Source organism: Musa acuminata, chromosome BXJ2-5 (assembly GCF_036884655.1).
Source record: "Musa acuminata AAA Group cultivar baxijiao chromosome BXJ2-5, Cavendish_Baxijiao_AAA, whole genome shotgun sequence".
In the NCBI taxonomy this organism is placed as follows: Eukaryota; Viridiplantae; Streptophyta; class Magnoliopsida; order Zingiberales; family Musaceae; genus Musa; species Musa acuminata.
This window is the reverse complement of record NC_088342.1, coordinates 3,535,310-3,551,896: the sequence shown is the minus strand read 5'-3', so window position 1 is coordinate 3,551,896 and position 16,587 is coordinate 3,535,310. Positions and strand designations below refer to the sequence as shown.

General features: G+C 42.6%; 1 protein-coding gene and 2 long non-coding RNA genes across 4 annotated transcripts; 2 read left to right on the top strand and 1 right to left on the bottom strand.

Moving 5' to 3' along the window:
* The first annotated feature begins 253 nt into the window (after positions 1–253).
* On the top strand, positions 254–7,570 carry LOC103983957 (WAT1-related protein At2g37460). Its single transcript, XM_065108066.1, has 7 exons — positions 254–2,037; positions 4,994–5,234; positions 5,305–5,367; positions 5,441–5,759; positions 6,018–6,182; positions 7,095–7,246; positions 7,335–7,570. The coding sequence occupies exons 1-7, from the start codon at positions 1,110–1,112 to the stop codon at positions 7,465–7,467; spliced, it is 2,001 nt and encodes a 666-aa protein (XP_064964138.1). The 5' UTR covers positions 254–1,109; the 3' UTR covers positions 7,468–7,570.
* Positions 7,571–11,545: 3,975 nt separating this feature from the next.
* Positions 11,546–13,467, bottom strand: LOC135612174 (uncharacterized). Its single transcript, XR_010486790.1, has 2 exons — positions 13,096–13,467; positions 11,546–13,024 (listed from the first exon to the last, which is right to left on the bottom strand). It is a non-coding gene; the product is annotated as an uncharacterized LOC135612174 (long non-coding RNA).
* Positions 13,468–13,511: 44 nt separating this feature from the next.
* On the top strand, positions 13,512–14,488 carry LOC135612175 (uncharacterized). 2 transcript variants are annotated; one of them, XR_010486792.1, is made up of 3 exons: positions 13,512–13,641; positions 13,746–13,886; positions 13,963–14,488. It is a non-coding gene; the product is annotated as an uncharacterized LOC135612175 (long non-coding RNA). The 2 variants fall into 2 exon arrangements; XR_010486791.1 differs by having other exon boundaries at positions 13,565–13,886.
* Positions 14,489–16,587: the final 2,099 nt, after the last annotated feature.

Below are 16,587 nucleotides of genomic sequence, written 5' to 3'. Positions count from 1 at the left end.
GGGGAGTGGCCTCGGTGCTGATAGGGTTTCCATGCTACTATACTTCATGGCTTGGCCCAATTAAGATCCAATTAACATGATCCATCAGGCTTTTCGGATGGGCCTAAAGCCTATGTTTACTCGCGTATCTAACGTAATGCATCTTATTTAAATCTTTTGTCGTGGGTGGAAAGATCGGGTATCTAACGTAATGCCTCGTATCTAATCGTTCCAAGTCAAAAGGACACGTTGATGACACTCGAATCGCCTCGTCAATCCTACTTGGAATCCACCGACTCCCACCGCCTCCTTGCTTTCCCTCCGATGCTTCTTTTCCTTTCTCTTGGGGTCAAACATGCGGAGCTGTGCGCAGCGCAGAAGGCGACACCGAGCTTCCTATTCCTTTGAGTTGGATGGATCCAACTGCAGGATTCTCCATCGTGAACGTGATGCACAGCGGCAGATACGCCGCTGCCGCACCAGAGGAGCTCAGACACAGTTGTCATCGCTGCTAAATCATTGTCCTCCTCCCTCCTCGACATTAAGTTTCCTAATCAGTCGCTCCCACAACTTTAATGCCCGCTGCCGTGTGTAACGTACGACACGGTCGGTGGTGGGAGACGCCGGGATTTGCAGCCGAGATGTGTGGGATCGGGTGCCCTGCGGACGCCGACCAAGTGCTTGCTTTAATTCCCACATGCGACCCTGCGCTCCATTAACTCGAATGCCGACGACTGCCCTCCGCTCCGCTCCCTGGCCGTGATTTGCCACGCGACGGCGCTCTCAGGCTCCGTCGTTATCTCACACGTGCGGGAAAAATGCTCGAGTCGGAGGTGATACGACGGGAACGTCCTGATGCTGATGTCTGGTCCATGTAAGCGCCGTTTGGCATGCGACTGCTACTGCTGCTTATTATGTGCATGTCTCTCATAGGAAAAGTCATGCGAGCTGTCAAATTAATGTGAGAATAATAATTGTGGTTCGGAAGCAGTGGGTGGCAGTTCCGTCAATAGATGGTTAGCGGATGGCATAAAATGTAAGCATTAGCTGATATATAGCGATTCCACCACCCGATGCGATACACGCAGGCGAGGGAGGAGGTCTCCTAGGAAGAGTCGCCATCGCCGGAGATGTGCCCGAAGCCGACGAACTCGGGCGCCGCTGGCTCCCCAGCGGACGGAAAGAAGCCCTACGATTGGCGCCAGGAGGTCATCGACAGCGGATCCCTCCGCCGCGTGGACCTCCACACTGGATCCAACGGATGGGCGTCGCCTCCCGGCGATCTCTTCGCCCTCCGCGGCCGCCAGTATTTCTCCCACCGCCAGAAGGCCCCATCTGGAGACTGGCTGCTCAATCCTGCCGGCGTCGATTGGCTCCGCTCCCCCTCGCGCCTCGACAACGTCCTTGGCCGATCGGACAACCGCGTCGCTGCCGCCCTCCGCCGCGCCCGAGCCCTCGGCCGCGCCCAGAAGACTTTCCTGTTCGCCGTCAACCTCCAGGTCCCCGGCGGCCGCGAATGCCACTCCGCTGTCTTCTACTTCGCAGCCGAGGACACGATCCCGCCCGGTTCCCTGTTCTACCGCTTCGTCCATGGCGATGACGAGTTCCGGAACGCCCGGTTCAAGATCGTGAACCGGATCGTGAAGGGCCCGTGGATCGTGAAGACCGCCGTTGGAAACTATGCCGCCTGCCTCCTGGGGAAGGCGCTCACCTGCAACTACCACCGTGGGGAGAACTACCTGGAGATCGACGTCGACATCGAGAGCTCGTCCATCGCCAAGGCGATCCTTCGCCTCGCCCTGGGCTACGTGACGGCGGTGACGATCGACATGGGGTTCCTGGTGGAGGCGCAGGCGGAAGAGGAGTTGCCCGAACGGCTGCTGGGGGCTGTGAGGGTGGCACAGATGGAGATGGGGTCGGCCACCTATGTGGACACCAGAACCAAGGCGGCAGAGTCCACCAGAGGCAGTGGCTTCCGGGGCTTGGCCAAGGTCAATCACCACCACCAGAGCACACATTCAGGCTGCGGCGGCAATGCGAGAAGTCGCGAGGATGAAGGTTAGGGGTTCCACTCTTTGTTCTTTGTTGGAAAGATGCCATCTTTATCTGCTGTGTGAATAAAATCGAGATAATTGTAGCTAATTGCCTTCCATTTTGGGGAAAAAGGATTGGTCGATGAAAAGCAATCGAGGAGGGTATGTCCAGTATAATTTGCATTTGCTACTATGACTGCTTTCTCGTCGATGATGGAAGAGGACAAATCCATGGTTATTTAGTCATTAAATATTTGGATACAACAGTGCTCAATTTTCCTTGTGCATTATCCATCATCTTCTGCTATACATCTCTAGTTGTGTGTTTATTCTGTATGTTCTGTTGTTGATTTGTTTGAACTTTACAGCACAAGAACAAATACCTTGCTTAAGTGTGTGGTTTACTGGCTTTGCAATTCATAATTGCTTTCTTTTTCACCATCTTTGGATGCAGACAGTCTCCTTAGGTTAACACTTTAGAGGATTACAGTAACTGTTGAATTAGCTAGCTTACCTCATAGTGTATGTAGTTCATGTACAAAAGATTAGTTTCTGGATGCTTAAATCTCATATCTGCATGTTGAGAGCAAGACAGCAAAAGCAGAGAAACGAAAACTTCATCATCATTTGGTTAAACAAGAATCATAAATATGCCACAAAAGAAGTTTCTCTCATCTGCTTGTCTTCAACTAGTAGAAACTTGGACACATCCTACAGCCATAGCTCTTTTGCACACTCTTAAATGTTCATTAGAGTGCCTTACAGGATTAAGATTGGGACTGAAGAGGAAAGAATTGGAACCTCACCAAGAACTGGTTAGAGCTCATAGTTATTGATCTTTTTGACCATCTCATTGCAAATTTAAATAGTTTAATTATGTGAAGTACCTTAGCTAGCTGTATATAGCTATCTGTGAGCTGCATGGAAGGTGTATATAATAAACCATAATCATGGGCAAATTATGTCACAGATCTGCCCTGTAATCATGCTCTCATCTGTATGATTACTTACATATATGGTTAGGAGGAAGCTGTATAAATAAATATAGAGAACCTCTTGCACATCATTGGTATCCAAGTGGAACAGATCAGTATTCTACCACCATCATTTGTTTCTCATAAGAGAAGTCTGATATGCCTTTTGTCTTCTTTGTGTGATGGAGGGTTCTTTCATTTGTTACTGGACAAAGATTGTGGACAAGTCAACAGTATATGCCCTCTTTTGATGTTAATCAAAAGCAAAGATCATCTAAAAGAATTTAGTGACTCGGACAGAGAATCTTGTTCCCACCATTAGCTAAGAGATGAAAATTTAGTGACTCATGATGTTTCATCTTCAGAATCATTAGTTCCTTAAAACTAAGGTAACCTGGAGAGTGCCACCACCATCAGCTTAAACAGGAAATACTTGTCTGCAGAAACACATTAAGGAGTGCAAATACATTCCATAACTTTAGAGTTTTATCTCATTTCTAAATTGTTCTGTAATTGCTGAAGGCTCTTGTGCTTGTATATATATATATGTGTGTATACATATGTATCTATTTCCATGAAACCTGAATTTGGCATTATGTCTCTCAAATTATTTGTTTCCATTGAGCAGAAGATGATGTTGGATATTTTGATGATAGATTTGTTCACTAGTAAGAGGTGATGTTGAGATGTCTATTGACAAATTACTTTGTATGAGTATATATATGTCTGTTCAATTTTAAACTAGACTGAGTTGTGTGTGTGTGTGTGTGTGTGTGTGAGAGAGAGAGAGAGAGAGAGAGAGAGAGAGAGAGAGAAAATGTAAGAGTATTTTTATACAATCTACATGTGAAGTTTTGTCCCAAGTTAATTCATAAAATATAAGAAAGAGAATCAAGATTGAATGCCCTGGATCTGACAATTGTACTATACACCTAATTTGTTTTTGTTCTCAAGGAAAATTGAAAATTCTATGCCATCCCCAGATCTTGATTCCCAAAGAAAAGGATGACTTAGGGTTAACTATGTCATGAATTCTGTGCATTAATTGTCTTCTTACTGCAAACAATCAGGAGGGATTAGAAATTTTGGCTAAAGGATTGTTGCTGCACTTTAGTGGCATCTTATCACAGTGTTGCATCAAAATGTGGCATGTGAGCATCTAATTTTGCCACAGCAAAGCTTGTCAAGCACAAGAACATGTTCCTGAGCTCCCCACCTCTTTGCTGGCCACCCATCAAAGGTGCTCCATGGCATGGTATTCGATCTGTATCCTAGTTGTGTGGTCCTCCAGCATGATGAGTTGGTGGTATTGAACTCTGCTCACAGCACCCATATGCTGCTGCTGCTGTTCCTGAAGGCTCTTAAAGATGTCATTGATTGATTGCTTCACAGCTAATACATATTCACATCCTTCTCTCTCATCTGAAACAGTTCAACCTATCATAATATGAACTCACCATTGGACTGAACCTTATGTGCACTATAAATATTTGGTGATTTTAGTTCCATCTGGAGAGAAAATGTGAATTAATTGTGTAACTATTAACTCAAATAGCTTAAGTATTTTGTATTGTTGATGCTGCATAAGGCCAATGGTACAATTATCATCATATCAAGTGGGATGATGATATTAAATTTGATGTATTAGAATCAAACCAATTACACAAGTAATTGGAGACAATTTAATAGTAGAGAGTGGAGACGATAATTTTAAATCAGATCGAAGAGCATCGATTTCATCCGATTAGATTCCATCGACTTTGGAAGATGAACTGAACATGTCAGAAAATATTTTTTTTTATAGTCGATCAAAATTAAAGTACTATATTATGCAAATTTAATTAATGCATGTGATAATTATTACATGTTTCTTTATGCTTTTCTGGTTGAAGCAGGATGATAAAATAATAATAATAATAATAATAATAATAATAATAATAATAATAATAATAATAATAATAGTAGTAGTAGTAGTAGTAATAATAATAATAAGATGCGGCTCGACAGAAACGCGCCGAAGGGCGAGAAGAAGAAGCGTCGGAGCAGCCGTGGTGGAGCTCCGCCAAAAGATGGAGGCGGCGGCGCCCTACCTCGTGATGACCATGACTCAATTCTGCCTTGCCGGCTTCTTGGTTATCCTGCGGTCCGTCCTCGCCCCCTCCGCGGGCGTCAGCGCCACCGTCCTCGTCGCCTACCAGCAGCTCCTCTCCGCTCTCGTCCTCTCCCTCCTCGCCCTCCTCTTCGACCGGTGCGGTACTTACCTTCCTCTATTTCCCTCAAACGCTTCTCCTCCTCGAATCGATTCACATCTATTGCAGACGCCAAGGACCGAAGCCGACCCCCAAAATCCTTGCTTGGTCCGCCGTGATCGGTCTCCTACAGTTGAGTAATCGACCAATGTCCTCCTTTCAATTGTAACTTGGGTGATCGATTCACCAAGTGTTGGGGCTGAAGGATTCCGCTCGGGGAGCTGATGTTCACCACGAGCCTGCGCTACGTGACGGCGACGTTCCAGAGCGTGGCCATGAACACCATCCCCGTGGTGGTGTTCGTGCTCGCAACCGCCACCGGCAGGGAGCGGTTCCGGTTCTGCAGCTTGGGTGGGCAGTGGAAGCTCTGGGGGACCCTCGCTTCCGCCACCGGCGCCACCATCGTGGTGCTCCTGTCAGACCGGGACTCGGCCGGGTTGACGGCCGGCGATGGCGGCCGGTTGGTTGGGATCGTCATGGTCGGCGTCTCTGTTCTTGCCGAGGCTACCGCGAACCTTTTGGTGGTGGGTATACCCTTCGTTGATTGAGACAATTATGCTATGAATTCGGTAGGCGTTGTCTTCCATTCTAATCAATTTCAATCATAGAACATGCAATTGATTCTCATTCTCTACCGGAAATTATTTAGGGCTTGGAAGATCCATGTCTTCACATAATTGAAGAAAGCATTATATGGGGTTCTATCTGTGCCCAAAAGACTGGTCTTCTTAAGTGATGTAGTTCTTGGTAGAATGCTGTGACTCTGCTTTTTCTATCTGCAGGAAAGGGTGGCTCTGCAGTATCATGCGGATCTTAAGCTGTCTGCTATGATCACTGTGTTTGGGACTCTCCAGGTTGCAGTAGTTGCAGGCACCATGGAGAGGGACCTCTCAGCCTGGAGGATTAAGTGGAGTGGAAGCTTAGAGCTCCTTGCCATCGTATATGGGGTTAGTTCACTTTCTACTCTTAATCACTGCATTACTTGGATATAAATTGACTCTCTTGAAGACATTTCTTTTCTTATGATATTTGATCTTTTCCTGAATATTCAAACATTATCTGATGGTAGAAAAAGGTAAAGTTAAGATTGATGTACCAAAGAAAGTGAAATTAATTGCTGTTATCAAGCTTTTCAATTTGCATATCTTTCTTTCATGATATTCCTTAATGTCAAGGATTTGCATTGATTTTATTTTTCTAGTTGTCAATCAGCTAAACTACTATCACTTAATTGTAGTTTTAGATGAACAAGAACTCCAAAAATATTCCTTTAGCTTTGTATATGAGGATTGCCACAAGAATTTGGTTATTCATATTTATGATGTCATTGACAAATAATAGACCTTGACGGTGGCTAATTCATGAACACATGATTCAATCTTAAGAAGACAGAATGCATTACAGTAATGTCTCATGAACTAATGGATATGTTTTCTATGGCACTATGAACTGTGGTTTCGGTTCTTGGGGCATGAATCGGTACGCGGATCATCATTATTTTAGGTGATCTGCTCCGACTCATTAAAAAAAAGGATCTCCTCCGACCAGTTTAATATTATAGGATCTTCTCAATTTTCTCTTCCTCCTCCGTCTTCCTCCTTTTACCACATCGTCCTCTTAGTACCTCATCTTTCTTTCTCCTCTTCCTTAACTAGCTGATGAAACACTGGTATGCATCAATACATCATACGTCAACACACTAACATTGATGGGATCACCGAAATGAGTCAGATATCCAAAACGACAATCTTTCCTATGAACAATGCAGTAGAGCATGAAGAAAAACCCTTCCATAGTGCCATGTTATAAGATATCTCCACAAGTCATTCACATCTAATACACAACATTTTGTGTTCCAGGGAATCCTCGTAAATGGTGTGTCATATTTTGCGCGGAATTGGTGCATACACAAGAAAGGCCCCGTTTTCGGGTCTGCATTCTCTCCGCTGCTCGTCGTCTTCTCATTCCTCCTCCAAATAATCTTGATTGGGGTTTCGGAAGAGCTTGCAAGGTGAGAGTTCCAAACAATTACTGTCTTGCTAAATACTATGCTTTCAGCATCGTATCGTCACCCACTAAACAACTGAAAACTCTTCCAGCATTGTTGGCTCGGTGCTTGTCATACTGGGTTTATATCTTCTTCTGTGGGCAAAAGCTAAAGATGACATGGTTGAACAGAGTCATCCTGTCCAAGCTTCCACTGCAGAACCATTGCTACCGACAGAGTCTTAGTAGCAGCGGACACATAGTATGCCAAAATTTAATCTTCTCCTTGATTTTGAAGCTTGTTGGATAAAATTGGATATTTTTATATATGATTCTCTTTATTTTGAAAGACTACCAAACTTTTTTTTTTTTGAAAAAAATTATTTAAACTCATCCCAGATCATAGATATATGGAAATGCAATTATCTGCTTCCACGGAGGAACAAAAGATTATGCACCTTCTATTGTTGTCTTGGTGCCATTGACTAGAGAGTCAACATAGCCTGGTTCGGTCCCGAAGGCACAGATCTATCTTGGGGGCTCGTGCCGAGGTGAGAGTGGCAGCTCGAGCAAGCAATCTAGGGGAGCGGCTTATCTATTGAAGGATGCTCGAGGTCATCTCGAGGTGCGTCTTGGCCTTGTCTGGAAGCATATAGCATCACTCCAAGGTACTCCTTAAATGCGCTTAGGTCTTGCACAAGCGATTGACGTCGGGGGGATGTCTCGACCCGACCTCGCCAATGCTCAAGTCAATAGAGTAGGTGGAGGGGGTTTAATATAGCTCATAAAAGTTTAGATAAAACTCGCTTGCCCTTATTTGGCCTGGGGGCTTTAGGTTTTTTACTTGAGCGGTCGACGACGTGAGGCCAACGATGGGTTAGGGTATCTCGTACCCTACCAGAGGATCATTGAGGACGACGTCAGGGTAGGACGACCGTGATGATATGCTTTGCCAGGGCTCTTGGCCTATGCGGGACAAGGGATGGTCCCTTGCGTTGTTCGTTTGGAAGGTAAAGTTGGGGAAGTTGTGCCATGCCGCTTGGCTTTAATGCATGTGCGTAGGCCTTTTCTTTGAAGATGCTTACAGGCGAAGGTGAGGAGTAGGCCTTGTTGACCTTTTTTCGGGGGTCGAGACAGGCAAGGGTCGACGAGTTGTTTCCCTGCTGACGATTGCAGAGGATTGGTGTGAGTTTGCCCATGCTTTTGCTTAGGTGGCTTCCTTAGCCTAGGTGGCAGGGTGAGTTGGCAACGTTGTCATTTTTCCTATCATTCATCCCCCCTCCCTCCCCCCTAGAAGGTGTGCTTCGGGACTCTCATAGGGGTTTCAAGGCACGCCATTTGGCTGCATGGTTTCGCTTCGTTCGGGTGTGACAAGTTGCGGGCGTTGCCCCATTGTGACTTTGTGTTTCTCGTAATGGTTCCCGAGTGTTGGCATTGAGTTTGTTCATCGTAACGGGTTTTGTTATTAACTGCCGTAACGGGTGTAAGTCCTAGCATGACGAGCCTTATTTATCCGTCGTGGTAGGTCTTGCCTCGATCGTCATAGTGGGAGTATGGATCCGTCGTGATAGGTCTTGCCTCGACCTCCATAGTGGGAGTATGGGTTTGTCGTGGTGGGTCTTACCTCGATCGTCGTAGCGGAAGTATGGGTCAACCATGGTGGGTCTTGCCTCTACCAATGTAGCGGAAGTATAGGTCCGTTGTGGTAGGTCTTGTCTCGACCATCATAGCGAGAGTCTGGGTCCATCGTGGCGGATTTGCTTTGGTAGGTCCTTTCTTTTTCTTCGTTTTTCTCTGATCTCTCCCTTTCACTTCAGGAGGATTTCTTCTCTATTTGTTTTTACCTCCCCATTCCGCTTTAAGAGATTGTTTCTTCTTCATTTATCACTGCCTCCCCTTCCACTTTAGGAGGCAAGCAACAAGCTCTCCGTTTGTTGCTCCTAGGAGAAGGCACCGGCTTGGGGCTCCATCGGGGCGGGCCTTGGCTCGATCGTCATAGCGAAAGTATTGATCCGTCATGACAACTTCTGCTATAGCGAGAGTATTGATTCGTTGTAACGAGTTTTGACTCAATTGTCATAGCGGGAGTATTGATCCACCGTAGCGAGTCTTGGCTCTACAGTCGTAGTGGGAGTATTGATCCGTCGTGACAGCTTACACCATAGTTGGCTCGACCACCATAGCAAGAGTATTGATCCGTCATTGCAGCTTCCACCGTAATAGGTCTTGGCTTGATCGTCATAGCGAGAGTATTAATTCGGCAGGGTGACTTCTGTGTCTTGGTCCAATCACTGTAGCGAGAGTTTTGATCCACTGTCGCGACTTTCGTCGTAGTGGAGTGGAGCTTTTTCCAAGGCAAATTTGGTTTGGCTTGGCAATGCCCTTTTTCCTTGGGGGCAATGTCGTGGCGCGTTGAGTCTTTTTTGACGTGGCACCATTTTTATTAATTGATTTTGATCACGATGGGTCCCGCCTAAAGACTTGGTTAGCTTTGGGTTTCGTGTCGCTTTTAGGGCTCTATGTGCTTCGATTTGCTAAGGTTTTAGGACCCAAATCTTGTTGTGGTTGCTTCCAGATAACAGCACGAGGATTTTGCATTGTCCGAGGCAAATATGAGTAGGCATTCGAGAGACGAGGGTTTATTGCTTCTAGTGATTTTATATTTGTTTAAGAGAATCCAACAAGTTAGAAAATAAAGTAAAATGTTGCTATAAGAGATGTAAAAGAAAATAGAACAATACAAGCCCTACAACTTAATGGTTGAGACTATGTATGTGAGTTAATCTTTCAATCGATAAAAAAAATTATTCAAAAAACATAAAAATATTACAGCAGATAATGGAAAGAGAAGAGGAAATAATAATTATAAGAAAGGAGAGATTCAAAGAAGTGCCACAAATATGAATATAAGATGATAAATAATAAATTAATAGATGTGACAACACTATGATATTCTAGAGACAAGACTTTCATGAACTGACTAATCTCTTAGAAATTATGATCATGAAAAAAAAATTGAGACAAGCTAAAAAAACTCTGTAAGATGAATGTTAACGAGTTTCTTATTAAGATAATAAAAAATTAAAGAGAAAATATTGAAAATGATGTTCGATGAAAGAATAAAACTAAAGAACAAAAGCTAAAAACCTTCAAGTCGATTTAATAATGCTCGATGAAAGAATAAAATAACGATATCTGCTATTATACTTTTTTTATTCAAAAGAAAACATTGAAAATGATAAAGACGATATAATTCTAAAAGTGACCAAAATCATCGAAGATAAATTTTTTTTTTTCGAATAAAACTTTTTACCTTCGAGAATTTCGATGACAATGAGATTAATTTCAGTAACTAAAACACTTCGATCAATTACAAAGTGTGAGCAAGAGATGAAAATTAATAACTAGTTTAATACATGAATTTCAAGAGAAAACAAAATCAAATAACATTTACTATAAGAGAACAGATAAAACTAAATACCATAATTCTCTTATTTTAAAAAAATCTAAGAAATCTACAAAAATCAATAAAGATCAATATAAATCAATTATCCCAACACCAGTGTCAAGTTACTAACAAGTTAAAACAATATTAAGAAATCAAAATTCCACTACTCAATAACAATAAAAAAATACTTAAAAATCAAAAGACACATTTCAATTAAAATAAAAATAAAAATTCAATAAAAATCAAAAATAAAAAATTTCGACAAAGACATAAAAAAAAAATAAATTTAAAAATATCATAAACAAATCTATACAAAAGATATTTGATGTAATATTTATTTATATCCATAAATCATCTTTTAAAGAGCAAATTTTCTCCTAGTAGATTGATAATAAATTTCCAATATATATATCTATCTTAAATTTTGCTTTTGATTCTTTTAGAGATATGATTTGACATTCCAATTTAATCTTATTTTATAAAATTTAACAAGGACGTATTTTTCGAAAAACTTCTTTTGGTTTTTCCGATGAGATAAAAATTTCATAGTTCTGAATGGATGCTTCTCTTTGTTATATTTTTTATAATATCTTTTATTTGGATCGATGGACAGAGTGACTACAAATATTCTTCAAGTCTGCTTCATAAAATAACCAATAAAAAGAAAGAAGAGAACCTCCGACAAAATAATAATAATAATAATAAGGAACTTTTCCTGGATTCGTCCATTAAGAAAAATCTAGTATCATTCATTCAAAATTCAAAACAATCGAATCTCGTGATCCGGCTCAATCAAGAAAAAGATCCAAAATGAGAAGTGTTTATAGATGTCCGGAATTCCTAATCCTTTCAGTCTCTTCACATTCTAAACTGACAGAGGAAGAGAAATCCAAGGAGAAGTGTTTATAGATGTCTGGAATTCCAAATCCTTACAGTCTCTTCACATTCTAAACTGACAGAGGAAGAGAAAGCCAAGGAGATCATCTAATCAACCGAGAAGAAGGTGTTACTGTGCCATCACCAGCAGCGAAAACAAGTTCATCAAAAAACAAAAACCACCACGCCACCGCAAATCGTTTCCCGAAACAGAAACACACACACACACCCACAAAAGAAGGAAACAGAAACAATGGGGGTTCGTTTGCTGCTCATGTAACCGCTCAGGAACAAATTCCCGTCCCACGAAACGTTTTCCCATCGGAAAACGCTGTCGATTTGGTTCTTGCTTTATTATCATCGCAACACAACATCGTCCCCAACTCAAGCAAAAACGGAAAATAAATGATCGAAAACAAATATGAAGAACTAAGAGATCGACAAAGATCAGCGGAGATTGAAGTGCCGGCAGAGAAGAGAGGCCCTTACGATGAGCGAACCTTTGTTTTCTGTCGCCTCAAAGCAGATCGAGCGAAACAAAAGGAAGCTGAAACGAGAACGAGACCGTGAAGGCGGCAGGAGAAATGATGTATTCGGAACCCTAAAGGACGCGAGGGTATATATAGGATTGTTGGGGGGCATCAAGTGCAATGCATCGTTTATTTACAATTATACCCCAAGTCGATTTCAATACGACTCTTGCCATTGCGTAGTACTTCGATGGGCAATTATGGAAATAGGAAAATCCATTACGATTCGTCGGATGCGATCCAAAGAGGGCTTTTGTTTTTGGACTAAAATATCATTCAAATAATTTTATTTAAAGGTATATATTAAAGTTTGAATGAAGATTTGAGGCTAATATAATAAGGTTTCTTTTCTTATCTTTCTCATCATGTTCTTTGGTGGATATGGAAATTTCTCTCTCTATATTTTCGTCACCAATTTCATGTGAACAAGTCAGGTTATTCATGATTCCATTCAGCACCATTTCTCCCCTTCGATTCTTCTTGTGCCGATTACTGTTGTGTATAATCTCCAACACGCATTTGAAGTTTGGTTGGTTTCTCTGCCTTAAATGGTCTCAGAAATGGTTTCTCGTGTGTGCGCGCTTAAGTTGTTTGGTTAAATGCTTCTGAGACTGTGCTGCGTGCTGGAATCCTACTGGATGACATCTATATTTGCACTTGTGATCTTACTGATAGCATGGTCGAGGGATCTTCTTTGGACCTGAAGATTCCTCCGTGTTGCATCATATTCCAACAATGAAGCACATACTATTTCATATTTGTGTGATGAACAAAACATGTTTATGTAAGGCTCGTGAGCAAGCTATGGTTTAGGATGCTTGGGTAATGGAGAAGGATGGGTTGTCACTCCACGATAATCCGCATTGTAAACCATACCTTCCTCTTCATCTTTGTGCCGAACGCCTATCGGATCGATCTCGATTTCAGGTTTCTCTTTCCCTTGAGTTATCTACATCAAATGCAAGCAGAAAAAAATGATTTTTCTTCTTTGCAGGACCATAAGAAGATCTGTTAACTGACCTCAGTGTTTCTTGCTGAGAAGACGAGTTCCTTCCCTATCAGCCTGCGGAGATTTTGGCCTTCTACTGCTGAGGACTGGGAGGGAGAGGTACAAGTAGATAGATTGTAAGAAACAAGGAGTGTAAGTATTAGAAGACATGGGATCATCAAACCGACAAGTTTCTTCATGTTGGTGGCTCAAGGAAACTTGTGCTGTGATTGGAAGGAATGATCTCTTGGGAGCTGGGCAATATTATATATACATGGAGGAAGGAGAAGAGAGATTTGAATAATTGGAGCAGCTGGAGGAGAACATGGTGGTGGTCATGCTTAGATCTTTATGTATCTATGAGGGGTGGCAGCAGAAGGCCACCAAACTGACCTCCATGGCTATTGTCTCTACCACCTTTGTTCTCTCCACTTAATTTTTTCTGAGGCAAGGCAACAAAATCCCTTAAAGCATCAGATTCTGAGAGCCATACATGCCTCAGCCATACCTATGAACCCAACAAAACAGATCAAAAGATATCCTTTCTGCTCAGTTCACTGTCCATCTGAATTATGGAGGTCCAAAACACAGACATGTCTCCATTGGTTCCTTGGTGTGGTTGGTGATGTGTCTTTGTTTGTAATGTAAAGCTGATACATATCCCTGTTTAACTATTTGACAGGTGCTCTGAGAAGATGTGGATGCAGCAGACAAAAGCAGATCACAGAGGCTGCCCTCATCCATGCCTGTCTTTTGCCATTCACAGAGGAGCTGTGACATCGAAAGTGTTTGCCAATGGTCCAAACCTATCACCAGGATTTTGGTATGCCTACAATAATATAGGTCAGTTGCTAATATGCATCATATACAATTAATTGAATCTACAGACCAACATGCAGGTCCATCACAATATGATGGTGAAATCATTGTCATCTTCTCCATCCAGACCTGAGTCATGTAGCAACTGTAGCATGTCATGTCATGAGTACACAGCAGCTGCTCACATCATATTTTGGATTTCAAGACCTCCCTCTCTCTTTCTTTCTCCGAGTTGTCTGCAACAATTAATGAAGTTGGGACATGGCAAGATCTTCTCATTAGCTCACACCTACAAGTCCATGTTCTTGAGCCAACATGGTGGGACTTCATTGGCTTGGTCTAAAGGTGATGTGGTAAACCAATTCTATACAAGTCAGCTAAACAAATTCTCAGTACTTTTGTCCATTTCATATCCTTCTTTAGATGTGGTTTGACAAAATGCAGTGTGCTGTATGTGTTGATGCTTCCTGCAACAGGAGTGAGCTTAGTCTCCTCACTCATGGAAAAAAGACAACAAGGAAATGAAATGTAAAAGAAGAAGATGCAACATCATATTATTACTGAATGAGAAGTCAACCTGAGGGATGAAATTGCATGCTCTGATCATTTTGAGCCTTCTTTGCTTTTGAGCATAAATATATTTATTTGTCACTCCAAATTCCTCGAAAAATAAGTATGCATTTATGTATCTTACAACAACTGCATGTAAAATAAGAAATATAAGACAGAGTTGACTACGCAACTTGTCAATTATCTATCTTAAACCCACTCTACAGTTTGATTAGGTCAGAAAACACGAAGAAAGAGGAAACCAAACACTCGAGGAAGGAGGAAATAGCAGAAGAGCAGCTGCACTTGTTCTTCTTCCTTCTCTTTCTGTCCGATCGACCACGCTTTGATGCTTCTTCCTTCATCTGTTGTGTAAGGGGTTCGGGCCAGTAGGCACGGCGCGCTTGTCGTCGCCAACTCGGCTGTCGTTCTGCTTGGCTCGACCAACATAGCCACAGAGATCAATCTTCTTCGACCGACACCTGTGGAGGCCAACGTTGGCAACCCTGACAGCCGACTCGCCCGCCGGTCTCTTCCCAGCTTCCGCTGCATGACCGGGCTTCCTCTCGACATCTCCAGCGAACCCATGCGAACAGATCCCATCGGCGACTAGAATTAAGCAGGTGGCCAAAGCAGTCAAAGCCCATCTCTTCTTCATGTCCTGTGGGATATGCCTGCACCTAATGCTGCTTTACTACGCCCACAGAGTGGTAGAAGCAAGCGAGGAGAGGCGAGAGAGGAAGCCAACAAGAGCCAAAGAGTGACTCCACCAAACCGCATTAATGGATCTTCAATTCACTTGCAGGCGTAGAACTAAAGAGAAAAAGAAGGCAGCCCATATCTGAAGAAAAAACAACACGCATGTTCTCGATTCTTGCAGAATGTGAATGTGGAAAGAGGGAAGAAGGCTTCATTCCATTGCCATTCAATTCCTTCCGTCACATTAGCTCTCTCTATCATGCGCTGTCTTGAGAAGCTTCGGAGTAGTAATTACCACCAACACGGATCGTGAAAGAGGCGGAGAGAGAGAGAGAGAGAGAGAGAGAGAGAGAGAGAGAGAGAGAGAGACCGTCTAAGGCGTGTGGAGACGACTTCTCCATTAAACCTGCGGGGGTCACAGTATTCTTCCTGCTACTGTTGCTTCTCTTCGGTGGAGTGTCCTGCTTGCAGAAAACAACTGCACTTCCGACGACCACTACTCCTTCCTCTCTAGGAGTTGTCGATCATGTAATAGTAATTCTGCACTCATCACATTTAGTCTGTGGGCTGGTGGAGTCCAACTCTAGGAAGTGCATTTGGTGATAGATGATGGAAAGTATGCATCAGCCTTGGGATTGCCATTCCAGAGAAGGAAGTGGAGTCTCATGAGCTGGTGCTTTGGAGGGAGAATGTTGGAGTCTTATTCGTGTGCCATCAAACCATGAAGCTGGAAAGTGTGGTGATCCAATTGTGACCAATTGGACTTCCTCAGTGTTCATCTAAGCAGCTTAGATGACATCCTGTTTCAGGTTCCCAGGGAACTACTCAAGCACAAACAAATCCATTTCATCAGTTCTAAGCATTTTAATCAGCCAGTATCAACCAGTCTGAATTAGTACTTACTAATATGGGAATCTATAGCTTGATATCCACACAATACTATTTTGCTTAATAGTACAGACAAATTTTCTTTTACAGATAAAAAGTGATTTGTGATATAGACTCCAATGAGCAGAGCTGCTGCTGCAATGTTAGAATACAGATAACAAAGATCAAATGGTCAGAGCAGTGAGAGAATGATCATAAGAATGAACTTAGCAGCTTCAAGTGAGCTCAGCTTCTCAGTTTTCCTCTTTGCAAGAAGTCATATTAACTTATCACAGGAGGCAATTGCTAACATGGAAATCTGTTCTCTTATTTGATTGACTACACAAATGATGTGGTGTTCAGTGATAAGATTGAAGAATTCCTACTCCAATCTCTTTCCTTGGAAATGTATTTCTATTGCACATAAACAAAAGCTCCAAATATCCATAATCCTACTCATTCTGACATGACTTCAAATTACATTCAGATACATGGACATGAAGATGATCCTAGCCTTCTATGATCCCTGCTGTATAATTGTGAGCAGGGATAAGTGCTTTATGCATTCACTTACACACAAACTCCTCTAT